Here is a 17,716-nt window from a genome sequence, read left to right as displayed (position 1 = left end):
TTTCTTTTAATTAAGTTAGTCACTTGGTAGGTTAGTTGGCTAGGTAGCTAGCCTGCGAGCACGCTTTCTATTCAGCCAGGCGGGAGAGGCCTCTCGCAGCTGGCCTTATAGAGAGCTTGCTCGCAGGCTACCAGCTAGCCACCTAAAATGTTTATGATGTCAAGGATTTAAAATGCTTAACCTGCTAGACCTTTAATTTAGACGCAACTACACCAGCATTGCTACACTTTTTATCGTGTATCAATAAATGTTATTTCTAAGGTGGAATCAGGTTGAGACAGATAATACTCTCACCAGTCAGCGGCACCCAACAGTTCACTTCGGTAGAAATTCCCTGCAGGCTAATAAGGCTAGCCTTTACATACCATCTATCCGGGCATCTTCACCAGATACGCTCTATATTTACCGTAACAATTAGATTATGAGCTCGAAATTTCTATCGCGAGAAAGTTGATGACGGTGAAGCACGATTCAAAAACTCATTAATAATTCATAAGCCATTGACCAATCAAATGGTCGATAAAACATCACGTGCAGTGGTTTTAAAACCCGATAAAACCTCCTCCTTATTAGTATGCGGTGTTTAACGTTTTTCTCGTATGATAATTTACAACGTTTACAAGAGCATCATTGTTATGAACTCTCTTGACACACGCTTTTCCAGGAATGTTTTTGAAGCCGTTCAAAAAACTCGCAGCACGTGTTTTATCGGGTCTAAAACCACTCGGCTGCGCCTTGTGGTTTCAAATCCCGAAAAAAAATACTGCTGTTCGTGTTTTGAACGTTACATCAACTATCACGCATAGAAATCGACCGCGAATAATCTAATTGTTTTAGTGTAAAGCTACTAGTGGTTCAAAACTTAACAACAAATCCTCTTCACAGACACTTCGAAAACGCGAAGAAACAGCCGTCATTTTGTTGACAACCGCACACAGTTAGGCTACTCAGTCCACTTACTATATATGACAAAATAGATAGAGAGTAGCATAGCTAATAAGACAACAACATTCGTGATAGAATGCTACTTGATTTATACTAAAACCTAATAGCGTCTCTCCGCGGAATCCGGTTGTTTCGCCCGAAAAGCGACTCGCCTGACGGTATATCGCCCGAACTCGCGTCGATTCGCCCGATGTTAACAAAATGGAAAACTTAGATCACAGAAAAAAGCTATAAGACCTACACGTAATGCAATTGCAATGGATAAAACGAGCGGAGATACGGATGAACACTATCGTGTCACATAATCAGTTTAAACCAATAAGACTTAGAGAAAACTTAGTGGTGATCTATGACAATGATAATTACTTACTGCTTGCGTCAGAGCAGTAACTCAGTGCACTGACAAAGTCCTTGTGGTATTCACATTTCTCTGAATTTGCCAAATAGTTATTTGCTTCTTGAAGGAGACGTTCAATGCGATCGTTCGGATGAGCTGCGTAAACATCACAACATCGATCATTAGTAAAGCAAACATGCTCAACGTACACCATAAATAGTCTTGTAGGGTGATTATCTGATGGGCTGATATCAGGAGTTATCACATTTAATACAGAAAACACCTCCCCTGATTACACACAACCCTCGCATTACTTGACCATCATATCATATTATTACAATGGAAAACACTAACAAGTGTCAACTACAAATAAAGTCTAGTTTTCATATATCGGGAAAATCCCAGATGTATGGATCCCGACCGTTCCACATTTTGCAGAGATATCGGGAAATTTTTGTTATTCATCGGTGACAGATGCCATTTTTATTTGTCGGGGGGAGGGGGAGAGTGGGAAACTGGAGCGAAGCAATTTAGAGGATTGGTAGCCTGCAGTGCAGGCGCTTTTCATGGGCGAGCGCTGAATAATAAATTTAGTTCGCGTATTGAAGGAGGCTGAGGGGGAGGGGGGAAGGGGCAGGAAATGAGAGCGTATTTTTCCCTCCTCTCCCCCTCCCCCCTCCTTTATTTCTCAGCCAGTCGTCCTCTCCCTTAGGGTCACTTTTGACTCGCTCCAGCCCTCTCACGCTTCCTCGCCCAAGATGACAGCAACGAAGGATTATTCAGCGCTCCCGCTCCAAAAATACGCCTGCATTGCAGGCTAGAGGATTGGTAACGAGCTAAAACTGTCGCCGACGTCCCCGAGAGTCCAAATTTGAGTTTTCATATGTCGGGAATGATCGCCGACCTTCACAGAAATCTGGGATGCGTCGTGAAAATAGAAACACTCCTGATTTTCCCGATTTGTCTGTGACCGGCTATCATTAGTTTTGAAACAGGTGTTACAAGCAAGATTTCACCCGTAACACCTAAGGCCATCTCGCAGATGTTCTGTGTCTCGTCACGTAACGCTCCTGGGGAGGAGCGTTGCGTGACAAGGCACAGAACGGCTTCGAGGGAGATTAATGATATAAAAACCCTCAGAAATGCGTTTTCCTGCACTCTGAGGCAGAATTTTTTTTTTCTCTATCAAAAAGTAATGCAGATAAAACAGGCCAAAAACATAATTTATAGACAGAGTTAGTAAGTATTAGTGTTTTGTATCACAAACTCCAAGAGTGGTCCTCTTTGCTATATTCTGCATTCACAGGTGTGGAGATACGTTCTTCTCAAATTTACAGACTGTACCTGTGAATTGTGCTGGTTGCTTATTGGATTATAAAAACCTAACACATGTCCATAATTTACACAAATAAATAAACGAATTAAACTATAACTTCTATGGAAGTGCTTACCAGGTGGCCAGTTGTCGTATTTGGAGTGACGCCATGATTGATTGAACTCAATAAGGTCCTCATCACTACCGCCATGGTTAGTGTCTGTAGAGCTGACAGACCCACCAGCTGATGACGGAGCAGAGCTTATTCCACTGTCATGGTTAGCTGCTCTCACTTGCGCTGCATTCAGGGCTTTGGATTGCTCGTATAGCTTCATTATCTCCATTTTAGCATCTTCATTCTTGGCGCTGTGAAGGTGAGACATTAGTTGAGTTAAAATCATCATCATCTTCATCATTCCGATCATTAGAGCATTTTTCAGTTGAAAGTTGAAAGTTATTTCCCGTTTGCTTTAGATTTTCTTTACCACGCTCTCTGATTGGGCAACAAAACTCACGCTACTTTCTCGACCAGATTGGGACCAAAACCATTTTGACTTGCTCGCTCGCGTTTTCCCGCATTTGGCGCAGGTTACATTACAGGTAAAAGTGAAGAACAGCTCACCTCCACCGACTGTCGGTCGACTGTTGGCCGACAGACTACCGACAGACTACCAACAGCTTACCGACAGGTTACCAACAGTCGGTAACCTGAATAAAATTGACCAAAACACTACATTACCAACAGTCGGCCTGCAGTCCGCAAAAGGTTTTTAACTTACCTTTACTCTACATACTTATTAAGCCAAAACGAGAAGCGAATTTAGCACGTTCACCTAAAATTTGAATCGCCCTATAATTCATTGCGAGCTAGCATGTTATAGTATGTCATGTATGTCGACACAATGTTGAACTTTACTAACGTTCTTTCTTTCTATTTCAGTAAGTAAGAAAAGAAAGATTCTCGTTTGATCAAGAGGCAATATTTATTTCGTGAAACAAAGGGAATAAACGTAAACTTTTTGAATCAATGTATTCGTTATGTTCCTTGATGAAATTCCTTGGCAGAAATCGAAAATTCCTATACGATGATAAGGGTCGAAATTTCAAGAAGTTTTCCCTGATCTTTCCTGGTTGGTTCATCGATCTCTACAGTCTTCCCTCTGCCACCTAACTTGATATTGCTGTGCATGATTTTCAAGGAGCATATGTCTCTGAGTCTCTGGAGTATTGTAACAACCGTACGGAGTGACACCCCTGACAGCAAGGATACTTTCTTGTTGGACTCTTCAATCGACCACAGGAAGATGATGTATAGCCATTTCGCAAGTGATACCTTGGAATCTTCAAAAATGGAACCAGTCCGGGTTGATCGCCGTTTTCTACAGTGACGAACTGGACATTCCCAGTAATACCCGTCTTCCGAATTGGCTTTCTCTCTTATAACCATGTCTTGACTGCATTGACATTTATGCCTAGCTGCAAGCAAGCCATGATTTACCAGGAACGTAAAAATGGTATTGTAACTTTGGATCAAGTTAAGTAACTCGATATGATTCATGATGAAATGAGTTTATCTAGTTTGACGTTTAACCCTATATAACCTCGGTCGGATCGAAACTACCCAATGAGAATTTGCCTATTGTACTAGTAAAGTATTCATATGCAAATGTTAGTTATTAATTACTATAATGTTATTTACTTTGACCAATAAACAAAAGCATAATGCAACCAATCACGCCTGTTTTAATCACACTTGTTGTTAATTTGATCCAAAGGAGAGTATAAAAGCCGCAGATTGAATCAAAGGTATCATTGCACGATTAGAAAATCAAAATGTCTCAGCGCATTCTCAAGTGTACCATCTGCGGCCGTCCGCATTCCATTTTCCATTGTACCAACAAGTGTGGTGTGTGTAGCGGCGATAACCGGCAGTGTTCCTGTCCAGAACGACCTCCTCCACAGAAGAAGAAGAAAAGGGCTGTACAGTCCTCCACAGGCTCCACTCAGTTAATAACCAATAATAAAGATGAAATTGCACACTTTACTGATTGGTTCATTGTGCTGTTTGCATATTGTGATTGGCCAGAGTAATTACTTTGGTTATGGTCTAAATTACTTTGGAATTAATTAATCATTAGTATTAATTTATTTGCTTGTAATTGCGTTCGACGTAGAAAGAACACACTCCTTATACAGATTGGAGTCGAGATTGTATGGGACAGTCGATGAATGGATCTTGGGACGTGGCATCCACTGCAGATTTTACAGGGGCGGATGACATTATCACCAACCTGGCAAAGAGCCTGGGATTGAGATCATCCGACGCAATCCTTAACGTTTGATTATTAGTAGTATAATAAACACGTTGTTGTTGTAACCAACAAACAGTGCATTTAAGGGAGATTATTTGCTGCATTTTACACCATTCCAAGCTGTCACAAGCTCTTTTTCTCACTTCTACACATCTTTCCCTAAACTACATGTGCTTTGCCCTCACCCAAGGTGTCTAGCTATGCTGAAAGTCAATATACACTGCAAGGGTGATTCTCAAAATCAAACTGGCTAGATTTACAACTTGGCCAGCGTGCGTGCCTTTGGGGGGAATGGTTCAGTACAGACGCGTTTTCTGCATACATTGAACACTGCACAGCTTAACTTACCCCAAATCTATGAGGTCATGATCCCCACTGGACTCACTGCCTGACCCTGTAGATGACCGTCTATTTGATTTCTGTGATGTCTTCTTCTTGCCTTGCTTCAAGTGAGACACAGCTAGGGCAGGATTCACTGCGCTCATGATAGCACTTCCTATCCGCCTGAAGCTTGGGCGGTGTTTCTCCTTTCCTGAGCTGCTGGGACCAGTGTCCGATGCATTACTGGGTGTCCGAGACAGTTGCTTGGTTGGTGCTGTCAAGTCACCAGAGGAAAGGCTTTTCTTTGATTTGAAAGGTGATTTCTTTTGTATTTTTGTCTTTTTTGATGTGACTGGGCTCTTTTCCCCATCACTTGTGCCATCACCAACGCCCCTCTCAGCAATAACATGTTTGCTTGATTGGTTTGGATCGGAGGTTTTTTGGTGCGCGGCACCATTGACACAAATCCTCTTCTTAGGCGCTGAGTCAGCATTAACAGGCGTACCACGGGGATTGGCATAGAGAAGAAGCAGAGGCTGATAGTGACACAGACGGCACTTTTCCATCATGACAGACCAGTCAGGACCAATCTACAATGACAGTAAGTAACCACACAAATATTAAAGGGGCAAATCAAAACTAAATCATTCATTAAAGTTGCTAAAGAGGTATAGAATGGTAAATCCGAGACTTTGGGAGACTGCAAGACTGTTTTAAAACCCACGACCGAGACTTATCGGGCCAGTTATTTAAACAGAGTCTAACTTAGGACTTGGCTTAAGACAATCAGTGGGCCTCCAAATGTGTTGATAAGTGGTTTATTTCAAGTAGATAAATAGTTTTCTAGTCTGGGATGCAAGCCTTCTTGTTACCGTCAGCAGCAATGTTTAGATATGACAGTTGGCAAAATTGAAAATGGCTTAGAACGTGGTTTTGTTAAACATTGTCTAAAGTGTCTTTTACTAACCGACCCATTGTTTGCATAATTTTTGAGCCAGAGACTTCACCTAAAAAATATCCAATTGTGAGACTCTGAGAACTTCTGATTGCTGGACAATAATGAAGGGGTGCCTGGAAAAAAGCCCTAAGTGACTTCTGATAAAATGGTATATTCTCCTTCCAGATTGGCTTGTATTTGGTTGTGAAACAAAAGGAGAATTTGACCTTACATCAAAAGTCACTAAAGGCCTTTGTCAATGCGTCCCTTCAATTTTAGAGTCAATACATGTAGTACCAACAAGAAGGTTGCCATTTTTCATGTGTTCGTTGTTCATCCCTTGTACATGTAACAGAAATAGACTAAAACCTTTCTTTTCTTGCTTGACAATTTGCGAGACTTTGAGACTCAAATATTTAACATCTGAGACTCCGACATGGTCCAAATTCTAGCCAGCATGAGATTCTGTGACAATAACTTTCAGCTTGCGAGAATTCGAGACTTACTTAATATTTTTTTAGACTAGTTGTTTTCAATAGACCATTCTATAGTCCTTACTACGTGTATGTACTACACAATATTCTACAAGAATGTTTGTTTGAACTTTCGACTATGTAGACTTAATATAGAATACTTTTAGGATGGTGCCTACTTTTGTTACTGCGTAAACCTTCTGCGCATCTCGAGATACTCAGGTTTCCTATGGGTTGTGCCCACTAATACAGGGATATGTTTGGCTGGTTTTAAACTATGCGGACAATTCAGAACAAAGCAAGTGCTCTTGGTAGTCATTATCCACACAACTATTAGTAGCTCTGTCCTTAAGTTGCCACCAGCCTCCTCACCTCCTTGACTCTAGCATCATCAAAATAAATCCAGGTGCGTAGTTTGCTATGAAAGAAGAACGTTGAGTAGTGTTTGCCATAGTATGTTACTATGCCAACCAGCTGTAAAGATGCGTCCTTAGCTCTCTCGTCATAGACGTGATGATACAACTACAAGAAAAAAAATGAAGTCAGATGTTTCATGACCTCAATCAACCTTGAATTAAGTGTCAAAATTGCAAAATGATGTATGACATTGAGGTACTACCAATAGCTTTACCATTTATATTTCTAATAATATTACAAACGTTGCAGCTGTAACTACCATTGTACAGTTCCGGAAAAAATCCAAACCTACCCCATGGAAGGTAATTGGAAATTCCTAGGGAGGAGGGGGGTCTTAAAAGTCAAAATTTTAGAAGCAAAGTATGAAGCTTAATTGGAATTTTCTGGGGAGATTTTTTTTTTTTTTGGGGGGGGGGGGGGTGCAAAAAAAAAACCTTCTGTGGGTGGAGTATGAATATTTTCTGGAACTGCACATTACAGCTCTTTCCTGAACCTAGACAGAACAAGACAGTGAGAAACATACTTGAAAAATTTCATGGATGCTTTTAAAAGTCAACTAATTTATTGTAGAACATTATTTTTTTTTAACAAAGTCTTACATCAGAAAGTTTTAGAGTTGTTCCAATGCACTGTAAAACATCTGCAATATGTTCAGCATCTGGTGACTCTGAATCCCAAATGAGGCCAACACTTACTGCAAAAACAAGGGACAGTACTAACATTACCCAAGATACAGATCTCTAAAGCTGTATATGGCTGTAAAGGATTTGAGATCAGGAGGCAGATGTTGGCAAGGGTAATCACTGTTGTTGTTGCTATGAACTGAGAGTCAAGTGAACTGAATATCACCAACACAAGGTATTTCATCTCAGTCAGTAAGTTCTTTTACTAGTAGCTGTGCAAATTTAAGTCAACAGTAAGTTTGTCACCTGTCTGCCCAATAATTGAAGGGCTGAGAGTGTATCCACCCAAAATAACTTTTTAGAACGCATTTTGTTGTTTTAGTTCAGATTCATGAAAATTTTTGAATGTGGCCTTGAATTCCTTCAGGAAACATTGCTCCAATGTTTTATCGACTGCTTTGCCCTTCATTTGCAATAAAACATATGATTATGGGCAAGATTTCTGTTTTTATCAGCACATGAAGCACAAACCAGCGGATAAAAAAAAATGGAGCAACATTCCAGGGAATCTAATATGAGCCAAACCAACAAAAAGCAATCTGAAAAGTTATTTGGGTCAGTCATCCTCTCAGGTGTTCAATTCATTAATACTGTAAGGCCAAATAGCCACAGACTGCACTAAGTACAGTATTTAGGGTTTGAATAACATCAGTTCTCTGAACACTTACCAATATCAGGACAGTTCAACAGCAGACGCTGTACTTGAACTCTGTCCTTACAATCTGGACTCTGCAAAGAACAGCAAAGCACCATTACACTTGCTCGATCGGAGAGTTCAGCAACAGCTGTAACCCATTTATTTGATTAACTGCTTTACCCTCGAATAAGTGTCCATCCGGAAAGCCCAAAAACATAATAAGCGCCCACTCCCACTTGATCTCCTCCCAACAAAAAGCATTTATGTCATTTTTTTAATCTATCATTAGTAACAATAAAATTTAAAAGATATTTGTTATTCTTTCCCTTTATTGTATGTACGGTATCCTTTATACTAATGTGCGTGACCGAAAAAATAATCATCTTTGTAATATTCGCCAACTATAAATATATAACACTTCTAAAGTTGAGTGCCAATGATAGAAAGTCTTCCAAACCGTGAAAGCCCACCACAGACAACTCACAAGACAACTTTGACAACTAAATCCGACAAAACCTTTGCTGGGTAAGATTTTTGAACCAGAAATGACTATATAAGAGGGAAACATGTTTCACTTACAGATAGCATTCATGTTATAGCAATCCAACATGCGTTTAGCACACCCTAGAGTCTTTCCAGAGTGTAGCTTGTAATTGCCCATTTTGTAGAAGAATATGGTGACAAACTATGTGGTTGGAATTGATCTCAAATTTGGTCAAGGCAGTTGGAATGGACTAAGCAACCTTACGAGTCAACTGACGCCGTTAGATATGATGATGAATCTGAAGCCTTAAGTTTGCTACATGTTCTTTTTACCCAACTACATAATTGTCAAACAAAAAAATATTGATGACAAGCAGGCATTAATAAAAGTAAATATTAATTAACAAGAACATTCTGACTAATTACTGCTTTAGGCAATGTACCAATGCCATGTCATTGCAAGACAAGTCAAAGACAAAATTAAGCATGTAAGCCCCCCCCCCCCCCCAAAAAAAACCACCTTGCAACTTTCTCACAGCAAAAAATTGTTTTTCCAAGTTGAGAGAAAAGTAGACCATATGTAATCTTCTACTATTGCAATGTTGTGAGATAATACGTCATTGAACATTTTAAACAACTTGCAACAGTCATCTCATCACATTTGCAGTGCATGTTTCAAAAAATAATTGCCAAGTAACAGATCCTTTAGTATAACTTTTTGATTGCTAGACTGCAATCTTCGAGACTCTGGTCAGAGAATTTGCTTTCTAAAAGATGTACATTTGTCTTTTTTTGTTTCGTTTTTTTTTTTAAATTTGTTGTTACCACATAACATCTTGCAAGCCATGTCATTTAAGAAACATTTGAATGCAAATTATATTGTCAGAACATTACACTGGCAGAGCTTTGTAACTTACTTGACATTCTCTAGTGTCCTGTCCTGCCCTTCTCAACAGAACCCCAAACTGATTCTCAATCGGCCTGGTGTTATCCCACCCTTTAAGGCTCCCTGCTTTGGCACTGAAGCAAAATGAGACAAAAGAAATATTGTATGTCAAAGTGGTTTGAAGTATGTGATTTTTTCCACAGAGTGAACAAATGATTGATCCTGTGATTCACCATATTGTGTAGTAAAGTGTGGTTCCAGAAAATTTCAACACCTCATCATTAGAAGGTTATTGGAAATTATGAGGGATTACAGGGAGCAGGGTCTCAAAAGACAAACCTCTTTAACTGAAGTTAAGAACTAAATTCAAAGCTCCAGAGTAGTGAGGGTCCAAACCCGAAGAACCTTCCAGGGGAGGGGTCAGGATATTTTCCGGAACAACATAATTTATGAAGCATGAGTACAACTTTTTTCTGAAGTATCATTGGTTTTGGATAAGAGCATCTGAAAGGTTTGCAGAAAGTGAAGAGTTTGCCCCTGTTTTTGTTTCATTAGAACTTAAGCCTTAACTTTAACCTTTTCTCACACACGACCTAAGCCCTAAGGGTATAGAATGGCCCTCAGCAAATTTTTGGGGAGTCTCAAAACCTTGCGCACAGCCAAGCAAAAATTAATTTTAGTCTAAATGAACCATCATGAAACAACAAAGAATGATTGCGATATATGGCTCAACATTGCAACCATTACTGTGAAACATGTAGGCTTGGATAAATTCTACTTGTAAATTGGTGTATAAGTGTTGGTCTCGGATTTTAAATGAGGGTCTCAGTGTCTCGAGTCTCAGATTTTACCATTCTATACCCCCAACCTATAGTACTTAAAGATAATAACATACCAAAGTGCTGAGGCTGACACGTAGTGTACAAGCTGGAAGAATGGAAGAGGTTCTGACTGTTCTCCACATTGGCATATCGTCTGAAAGAAGGGACAAGAAATCAAATGAATATTATTTTACTGTGGCACTGCACTGTATACTAATTTTATTGTTAATATCAGTCATGAGACACCTAAAATCACATGTATTGACTTTTGTCAACTATTTAGTAAGTTAAACATAAACAGGATCATGTCAGTCATACGATAACACTGACAATCAGGTTGTTACAGGGACTTCAGCTGGAGTCTAGCGATTAAGCACTGAGTATGACCACGCAAAGCTATCAGTTTTCAAGTACCCAAGTACATACATACATACATACATAATCTTTATTTAAACACGATGATAATTAAAGCTGTTAGCTTGTGGGGTCGTGTGTTTACTTCTAAACTAACCTAACCTGCTAGTACAAGGTGGTTGTAACATACTTAAATGTGGCCATACAAATAAAAGCTACATACATGTAACTGTACGTCAAATGTTGCTGTAAAAAGTTACTTAATTAAGGTTGCGTTTGATTGACCATATTCTGGAATAAGAAAAAGGGGAATAGCTGTTGGAGTTCTCTTTTTAAGTAATTTGGGGAGCCATTTCTGCAAACTTTTGCTGACACATAATAATATAAGAGCTGTCTCCTACTTCAGTAACTCCTAAAAACCTCTTATTAGGGATTTCTTGTCATTGTTGTATATATTCCTATTCCAGAATAGGGTCAATCAAACACACCCTAAGTCATCTCAAAATTTATTTCATGTACAATGCAATACTACCAACTGTCCATCCCTAATGGCAAAGTAAAAAGTCACCTGCTCAATGATCTGCATGGCAAACTTCTGATGTGAGATACAGTGCTTGGCAGTGCAGGCATCGTCATGTTCATTCCTAGCAACAAGCATGTGCATGTGGCTGAGGATATTCTCCTGAACAAAACAACATATATACACACATGTCAGGATTAATTCAAAGAATTTTAACATAAAACACTTCAATCAACTGCTAGATTGATTTGAGATTGATGACATCAATGAGTAATCAATAGGCCACAAAATTTGTTGTCTTCAATTGGTCATTGATTACTCATTGATCATCGGCAATAACCAATGACTGACTACTGATTGCTCATTAATCACTCATTGACGTCATTGATCATTAGTTATGTCTAGTTTCAACATGGATCCTTCAAATAATAATTTTCCCACAGTTAACTTATAATGTAATCAAGAAGGACTGTGTCACGCATTTCTATCTCCTTAAAATATTATGTTCAATTATATCTTGGATTATCTGGACTCTCGTTTTTTTCCAACTATTTCTCCAGGGGAACAGACAAGTCCAGGACAATCAAGGTTCAACTGTCTATGAATTGAAGGACTCTGCCAAAAGCCTAACTACATGGAAATATGGCCTTGACATTCAAACAGTGCCAAAAGGGTGGTTATCACATAAGAAAAAAAATAACTTTCTGATTTTATTCTTCAACTTATTTAGACTTCACTTCAAAGAATTAGTCCAGCTTGTATGGATGACAATCAAGCACAGGTTTGCATTTTTAATAAATAGTTTGTTCATTAAAGACAATATTATTACCTTAAGGGCTGTGGGTATATTAATCGCCTTACTTCAAATAAACAATATGCAAATGTGTTATGAAGTGGCATGATGTTGAAATATTTCTGAAAATATTGGACGGTCAAGTTCTCTCTTCGCAATTTCATGGACCAAGCCAAAGAATCAAACCAGTATTTCTAATCACAGAGAGAACAGCTACATGTAACTAAAAAATGCCCTCGAAGCAATTTGCAATTTGGCAACTGTTGGTAACCCATACAATGTATAACAACCCCTATCGTTTTGTAACATTTTTTTCTAATAACTGTGGATATGGAATTTGCACCACATTTGGAAATAACATATACATAATTTATTACCACTTCACTAAAAGCTGTTAAGGGCAGTGCCTTCTAATAGAGAGGAATGTGTATTTTTTTTTCCAGTTTATGACCGTCGGAAAAAGCAGGTCTTACATGTAGCATTAGCGCTGTTGGAATCCAAACACAAAATGGGGGAACAAGCATTTAAGCCACAATAAATTCATAAAAAGCTTTAAAAAATTATATATAACAAAATAATTATGAGGCATTTCTTTTGCAAATTAGATAGATCGATAAGATAAAAAAGATTAATGAAGTATATTGAAATTGAAACTTGATAATTATGATATTTCTCTTAAAAATGCAGGTTTACCCCTATTTTCTTTTTGGATTCCAATAACCTTACCAAGATCTGCTTCTCCCATTAGGTCATAAACGATACAAAAAATAATATCTTTGTCTCAGTAGATGCCATCCTTAAGAAATCCAAGTTTTAATGACCATTCTGAGAGACAAGGAATGTTACTATGCACAGTAGCAAATGGAAGTACCATCTTTGAGGGATGAATAGTTAATACAATGTACATGTACAGCAAAAAGTACACTATTAGTGAACGATTCACACTCTTAAAAAGCGATAAAAATAAATGTGTAAACTTACAAAACACTCTGCGGCATCATCCATATCTCCCAGCTGAAATCTGTGCTGATTCTGTAGAATAACAGTGGATTCGTGAGTTTGACTTACAAACTCTCCTAATTGACCTCCATACATACCTACAGTACTCATGTATATATGAATTGATGTGAGAATTGTTGGGAGAATTTATTTAAAAATCAAGAACACACAAGTCACTGGTCTTTCAACTGTTATTGTCTTAGTAAGAGTAAATAACAGAGGTTAGTTTCTAAAAAAACTGTGGTGTCACTGCGGGAGAGTTAACAAATATCCGGTTTTATCAACTACAGTGTAGGTTAATAAGATAAATCTGGGCACTGTAAAGAGATTCAAGGGCTCAGCACCAGCTTACACTGTAGTTTGGATGTACAGACTGGATGTCAAATATTTAAGGAAAATAAAGGTAGTTATATAAAAAAATTATTAATTTTTTAGTTCTTTATGTAAAGTTATATTAGTTACATGTATTCAAAGAACAAGAGCTTATTAGTTTTGCATTAACTTGAGCAATTCTCATAAAGGAGGAGTTTACACTAAAACAGAAGAGGCAAACTATGCTGACTCACTTGAGCAACTTCTGTTTTTTGGGAATTAGTAATTTGACAATTCCTTTAGGTCAAATTTAAATATGTTACTACATTCTTACATTATATCCAGTCTGTACATAGGATTTCAAGCCCAAATATTCATTTAAACACCCCTTCAAACAAGTCCTTCAAATTATAATATTAGACTGCGCACTGGAGATCTTTCCTGTATTTATAGCTCTTGAGGGTGCAGCCCATGTCAACTACTTGTACACTGTTGCCTTAGTAGAAATCTCCATAATTTTTTTCATATATTTTCATTGAAACTATCTATACATGGACAAATATTGAGTAGCATATCCAATCACATTACGGAATCCATGAATGTTTTACACTAAAACCATTTCTCAAATGGTAATTCTTACCTTAAATGCCACTGCTAAGGCAACCCTTAATCCATCCGGTGGAAGAGCATCATTACTGCTATATTGAAACTGTTTGAATATGAAGTCTAATGCACAGAATATGCACGACTGTCCCATACAATAATGACCTTTGATTTCTCTAAAACTTCTTCTAAACACATCAAGATGCCAAAGAACCTAGCAAAATGTATGTACATTTTATAGTTAGTAAAGAATAACAATAATGTATTTATTGACAACTCTACTTCATGGGGGTTTTTCAGTTACAATGACTTAAAAATATATATCTAAATCCAAAAATAAACTATTGTTTAAAAATTGTCAAAAACCATACATGATCTAATAATTATCACTAATTATTAGTAAAAATTAATTTCAAATTGTATTCATGAACTTTAATTCATAGCTAAGTGAATGTTTTTAGTTAGGATGAAATGCCAACTCCTGATGGACAATTAATTTTGTATCTGTTAAGTGTAATAATATTATTCCAGGGAATTATTAGGTTAACTTGTGGCAGATAACAGATTCTAAAATGTCACTGGTGTTGTGGCTAGGGGAAACAAAATACTACAAGTTTTCCAACAGGAAACCTATCTGCAATTTCTTTTATCCATTTCTACTCAGAAAAACACAACAGAGAACAACTGTACTAAAACACACTTTTGCTGTGAGAAAATAATAATATTATAACAAAAACAACTATTGCAGTGCTCACAAAAAACACTGCTTTCATTTGTACAGTTAAAACATGTACTTTAGACTAACATTCCATGTTCCATGTAACTTTTAAAGTTAGGGGGTCTTGTGAAGAATTTTGAGCCTTGAGTCACTAGCTCTGATTGTTTCCAAATCATCTGAAGTTTTATATTCAATTTGTTAGGTAAAATGCAAGGCTTCTTAGGTTTTTTTGAGAACCTTCCCTTATCTGGAACATTGTGCAAAAAGTGAAAACAAATCTGTGCGGCATAAGAAATTGATTGCCCACACAAGTCCTGTATTTACATGAATATTTACAACAACAATTTCATGTCAACAACAATCATATCTGACTCATTGAAATGTTTTTTAATACTGATAATAATTATTAAAATTAAAATAATTAAACATCAAAGTCAAGTACAAGAAGCTGTAACATATTGCTTTGCAGTATATGGATTTCCGGAAAATATCTGCTTTATGAATCATTCTTAGAAGCAGATTATAAAAGACATACTTTTTAAGTAAATTTGACCTCCCACTAAAAGTTAAAGAAACAGGCCAAGTTTTTCTCAAATTAAAGCACTGGCCATTCCCATTCATTCATTTGAAGTCAAACATTTTCAAATGCCTTGCTTTTTTAACTAGGGCTGAATGAAATGTGAAATTAATTTTCAGTAAATCTTTTATAACTAGAAACTGTTTTAAAAAACCACAGGGGAAATTAAAATTCTTTTGTTTTGTTTTGATTATCATCATGATAATACATGTATTTCAAAGGTGAAGAGTCTTTAATTAGCTACAAACACAACTTTGTTGGTTAAGGTTATCTCAAATTTAGGAAGTATCTTATAACAAGCAATTAGGTGAGTGTCAATACCACCAGTGTAGTACCAGAATTTTTTTAGGGAGATGATGTGAAAGGTGATATTTTTTTAACATGGGGCTGATAAGTATTTACAAAAATATGTCTAACAATGAAAACAATAACATTTAAATGAAAAACGACTTAAGGATGTTAAAAAAGTCGAATTTTATGATTGTAATGTTTCTAAACCAGTGTTTCCGTAATATACTTGGCTACACTGAAATCACTGAGCTTCACTTTAAACGTAGGTTATTAAAAAGCTTTCATCCCTTCATTGTATTGTGACACAAATCATTTTAAATTGTTCCCGCAGCAAGCAGATTAAAGAAAGCAGTTTTACGCCTCAGTGAAAGCTTTATGTGAAAAGAAAGGGAATCTAAAAGCTAGCATTCCTGAGGTCTTTATGACCACACGACCTCGATCAAAGTGTATGATCAATGTCCTCTATAATGACTTAAGTTTACAACGTTCACGATTTCCAAATTTAACGATATAATAACCCTCAATCAACATATATTACACCAGCATAATCGCCGAATGAGAAACCACTTTCCTGACCGCTAAATCAATACGCGAGCACGAATTATATCGAAAAAATGTGACAAATATAAATCTTGAATTTTGAAACAACTGGGGCATCGTTCCATCATCTTTTATGTCCTACTGTGAGAGCATTTAGCGGCCACTTCGGCTGTTTCAACACTTTTTCTAATGCGACGAAAATAACACGAAAACCTAAGTTTATATATTACGCCTGCCTAGTAGTATTGTTTTGGCGAAGAGAATTAATATCTAGATGAAAGGTTTGAGATCAAATTTATAAAGTTCGAGAGAGTACGCTGGCTCCATTCTTCACGAAAATCTCAAAAAGGTACCAAAAAGTGACTGCAGACCAATAGGTTTTTGCTCACCTGTACAGCAGAGTTGAGAAAACAATTATTTTCGCCGGGATTGTTGATCAAGCCCTTGTTGCAGGCCATAGAAGCTGTTCGTTCAAGCCTTTCTTGTCGATCCATTTTGTCCATTCTGCCACACTAAAGGATACAATTACCACTGCTTCCTTCGATAAATGGGGTTTCTTTATCTATGAATGCCAGACATTCTGTCACAGTGCTTGTACACAGGCATTAACTTGCAGTGTTGCGAAACACCTCGGTCAATTAAACACTCGACTGAAAAGTCTTGTAGTCTCGCATACGAGTCGTTTTCTCTCGACGAATTTTACATCTTTGATGAAGAAACCTTTCTCCTTGGGGTCTAAGAAACCTTAGGCATCCTCAAAATGACCTTTTTCAAGCACTGGCAATGTCATAAACTGCGCTGAAAGATAAAAACTCACAATCAATACTCGCCAGTTGCCGCCATATTTGCGTGTTGTGTTTTAGCGCTGTGACGTCATGACCACGCAGCGAAATTCCTGGGGAGAGAGCTGAATGGAAGACAACACTTGGCATGGAAAATTAATTTCTTAGCTGCAGAGTAGCCAAAGAAGCGCAAAACAGTTCCGTTCAACTTCCCTTTTCGCTGTGAACTTACCAGAAGCTAACAATTAAAGGCCAATATTTTTAAAAACCTTTTAATTCTGTTATGCTTTAGTGACCACATCATTGCGTCAAAAGGAAAGAGACGAAAATAGAAATCTCAGGAAGAGCTGTCATTCCAGACCATTTGATGGTATTTCTGACAATTTCTAACATTCCTTTCTCTTGCTACGTGATATGCCTAACTGTAGTGTCGAAAACGTAGGTCGCTGAATATTCCCAGGTCATGGGCTCTGGATATGATATCAGCACAACGGATAGTAAACTCGGTTGACACTGATACAAAATGCTAGGAGAATGCAGACGTGATAAATTACACATTTTTAAATAGCAACAAGAATCTTCAGCTGCAATATTTTTGAATTAAAAGACCAACCAAAATATCATTCTTGAAATGTGTCCCCGGGCTGGGAAGGGGGGTAG

General features: G+C 37.6%; 1 protein-coding gene across 1 annotated transcript in view; it reads right to left on the bottom strand.

The window, feature by feature from the left end:
- LOC146466740 (uncharacterized) overlaps positions 1-17,258 on the bottom strand; it is a 23,327-nt gene extending 6,069 nt beyond the window's left edge. The window contains exons 1-12 of the mRNA XM_085126833.1: positions 16,664-17,258; positions 14,186-14,362; positions 13,216-13,266; positions 11,490-11,603; positions 10,642-10,721; positions 9,778-9,880; positions 8,409-8,469; positions 7,657-7,751; positions 7,013-7,162; positions 5,258-5,820; positions 2,734-2,963; positions 1,316-1,438 (exon numbers count right to left, since the gene is read on the bottom strand). Of these exons, the coding sequence (XP_084982959.1) occupies positions 1,316-1,438; positions 2,734-2,963; positions 5,258-5,820; positions 7,013-7,162; positions 7,657-7,751; positions 8,409-8,469; positions 9,778-9,880; positions 10,642-10,721; positions 11,490-11,603; positions 13,216-13,266; positions 14,186-14,362; positions 16,664-16,777 (1,861 nt within the window). The 5' untranslated portion in view covers positions 16,778-17,258. The remainder of the gene's footprint in view (positions 1-1,315; positions 1,439-2,733; positions 2,964-5,257; positions 5,821-7,012; positions 7,163-7,656; positions 7,752-8,408; positions 8,470-9,777; positions 9,881-10,641; positions 10,722-11,489; positions 11,604-13,215; positions 13,267-14,185; positions 14,363-16,663) is intronic.
- Positions 17,259-17,716: the final 458 nt, after the last annotated feature.

This window comes from Pavona decussata, unplaced genomic scaffold (genome assembly GCF_977016875.1).
Source record: "Pavona decussata unplaced genomic scaffold, jaPavDecu1.1 SCAFFOLD_141, whole genome shotgun sequence".
NCBI lineage: Eukaryota > Metazoa > Cnidaria > Anthozoa > Scleractinia > Agariciidae > Pavona > Pavona decussata.
The sequence above is the reverse complement of the archived record's forward strand: the minus strand, read 5'-3'. Positions and strand labels throughout refer to the sequence as shown.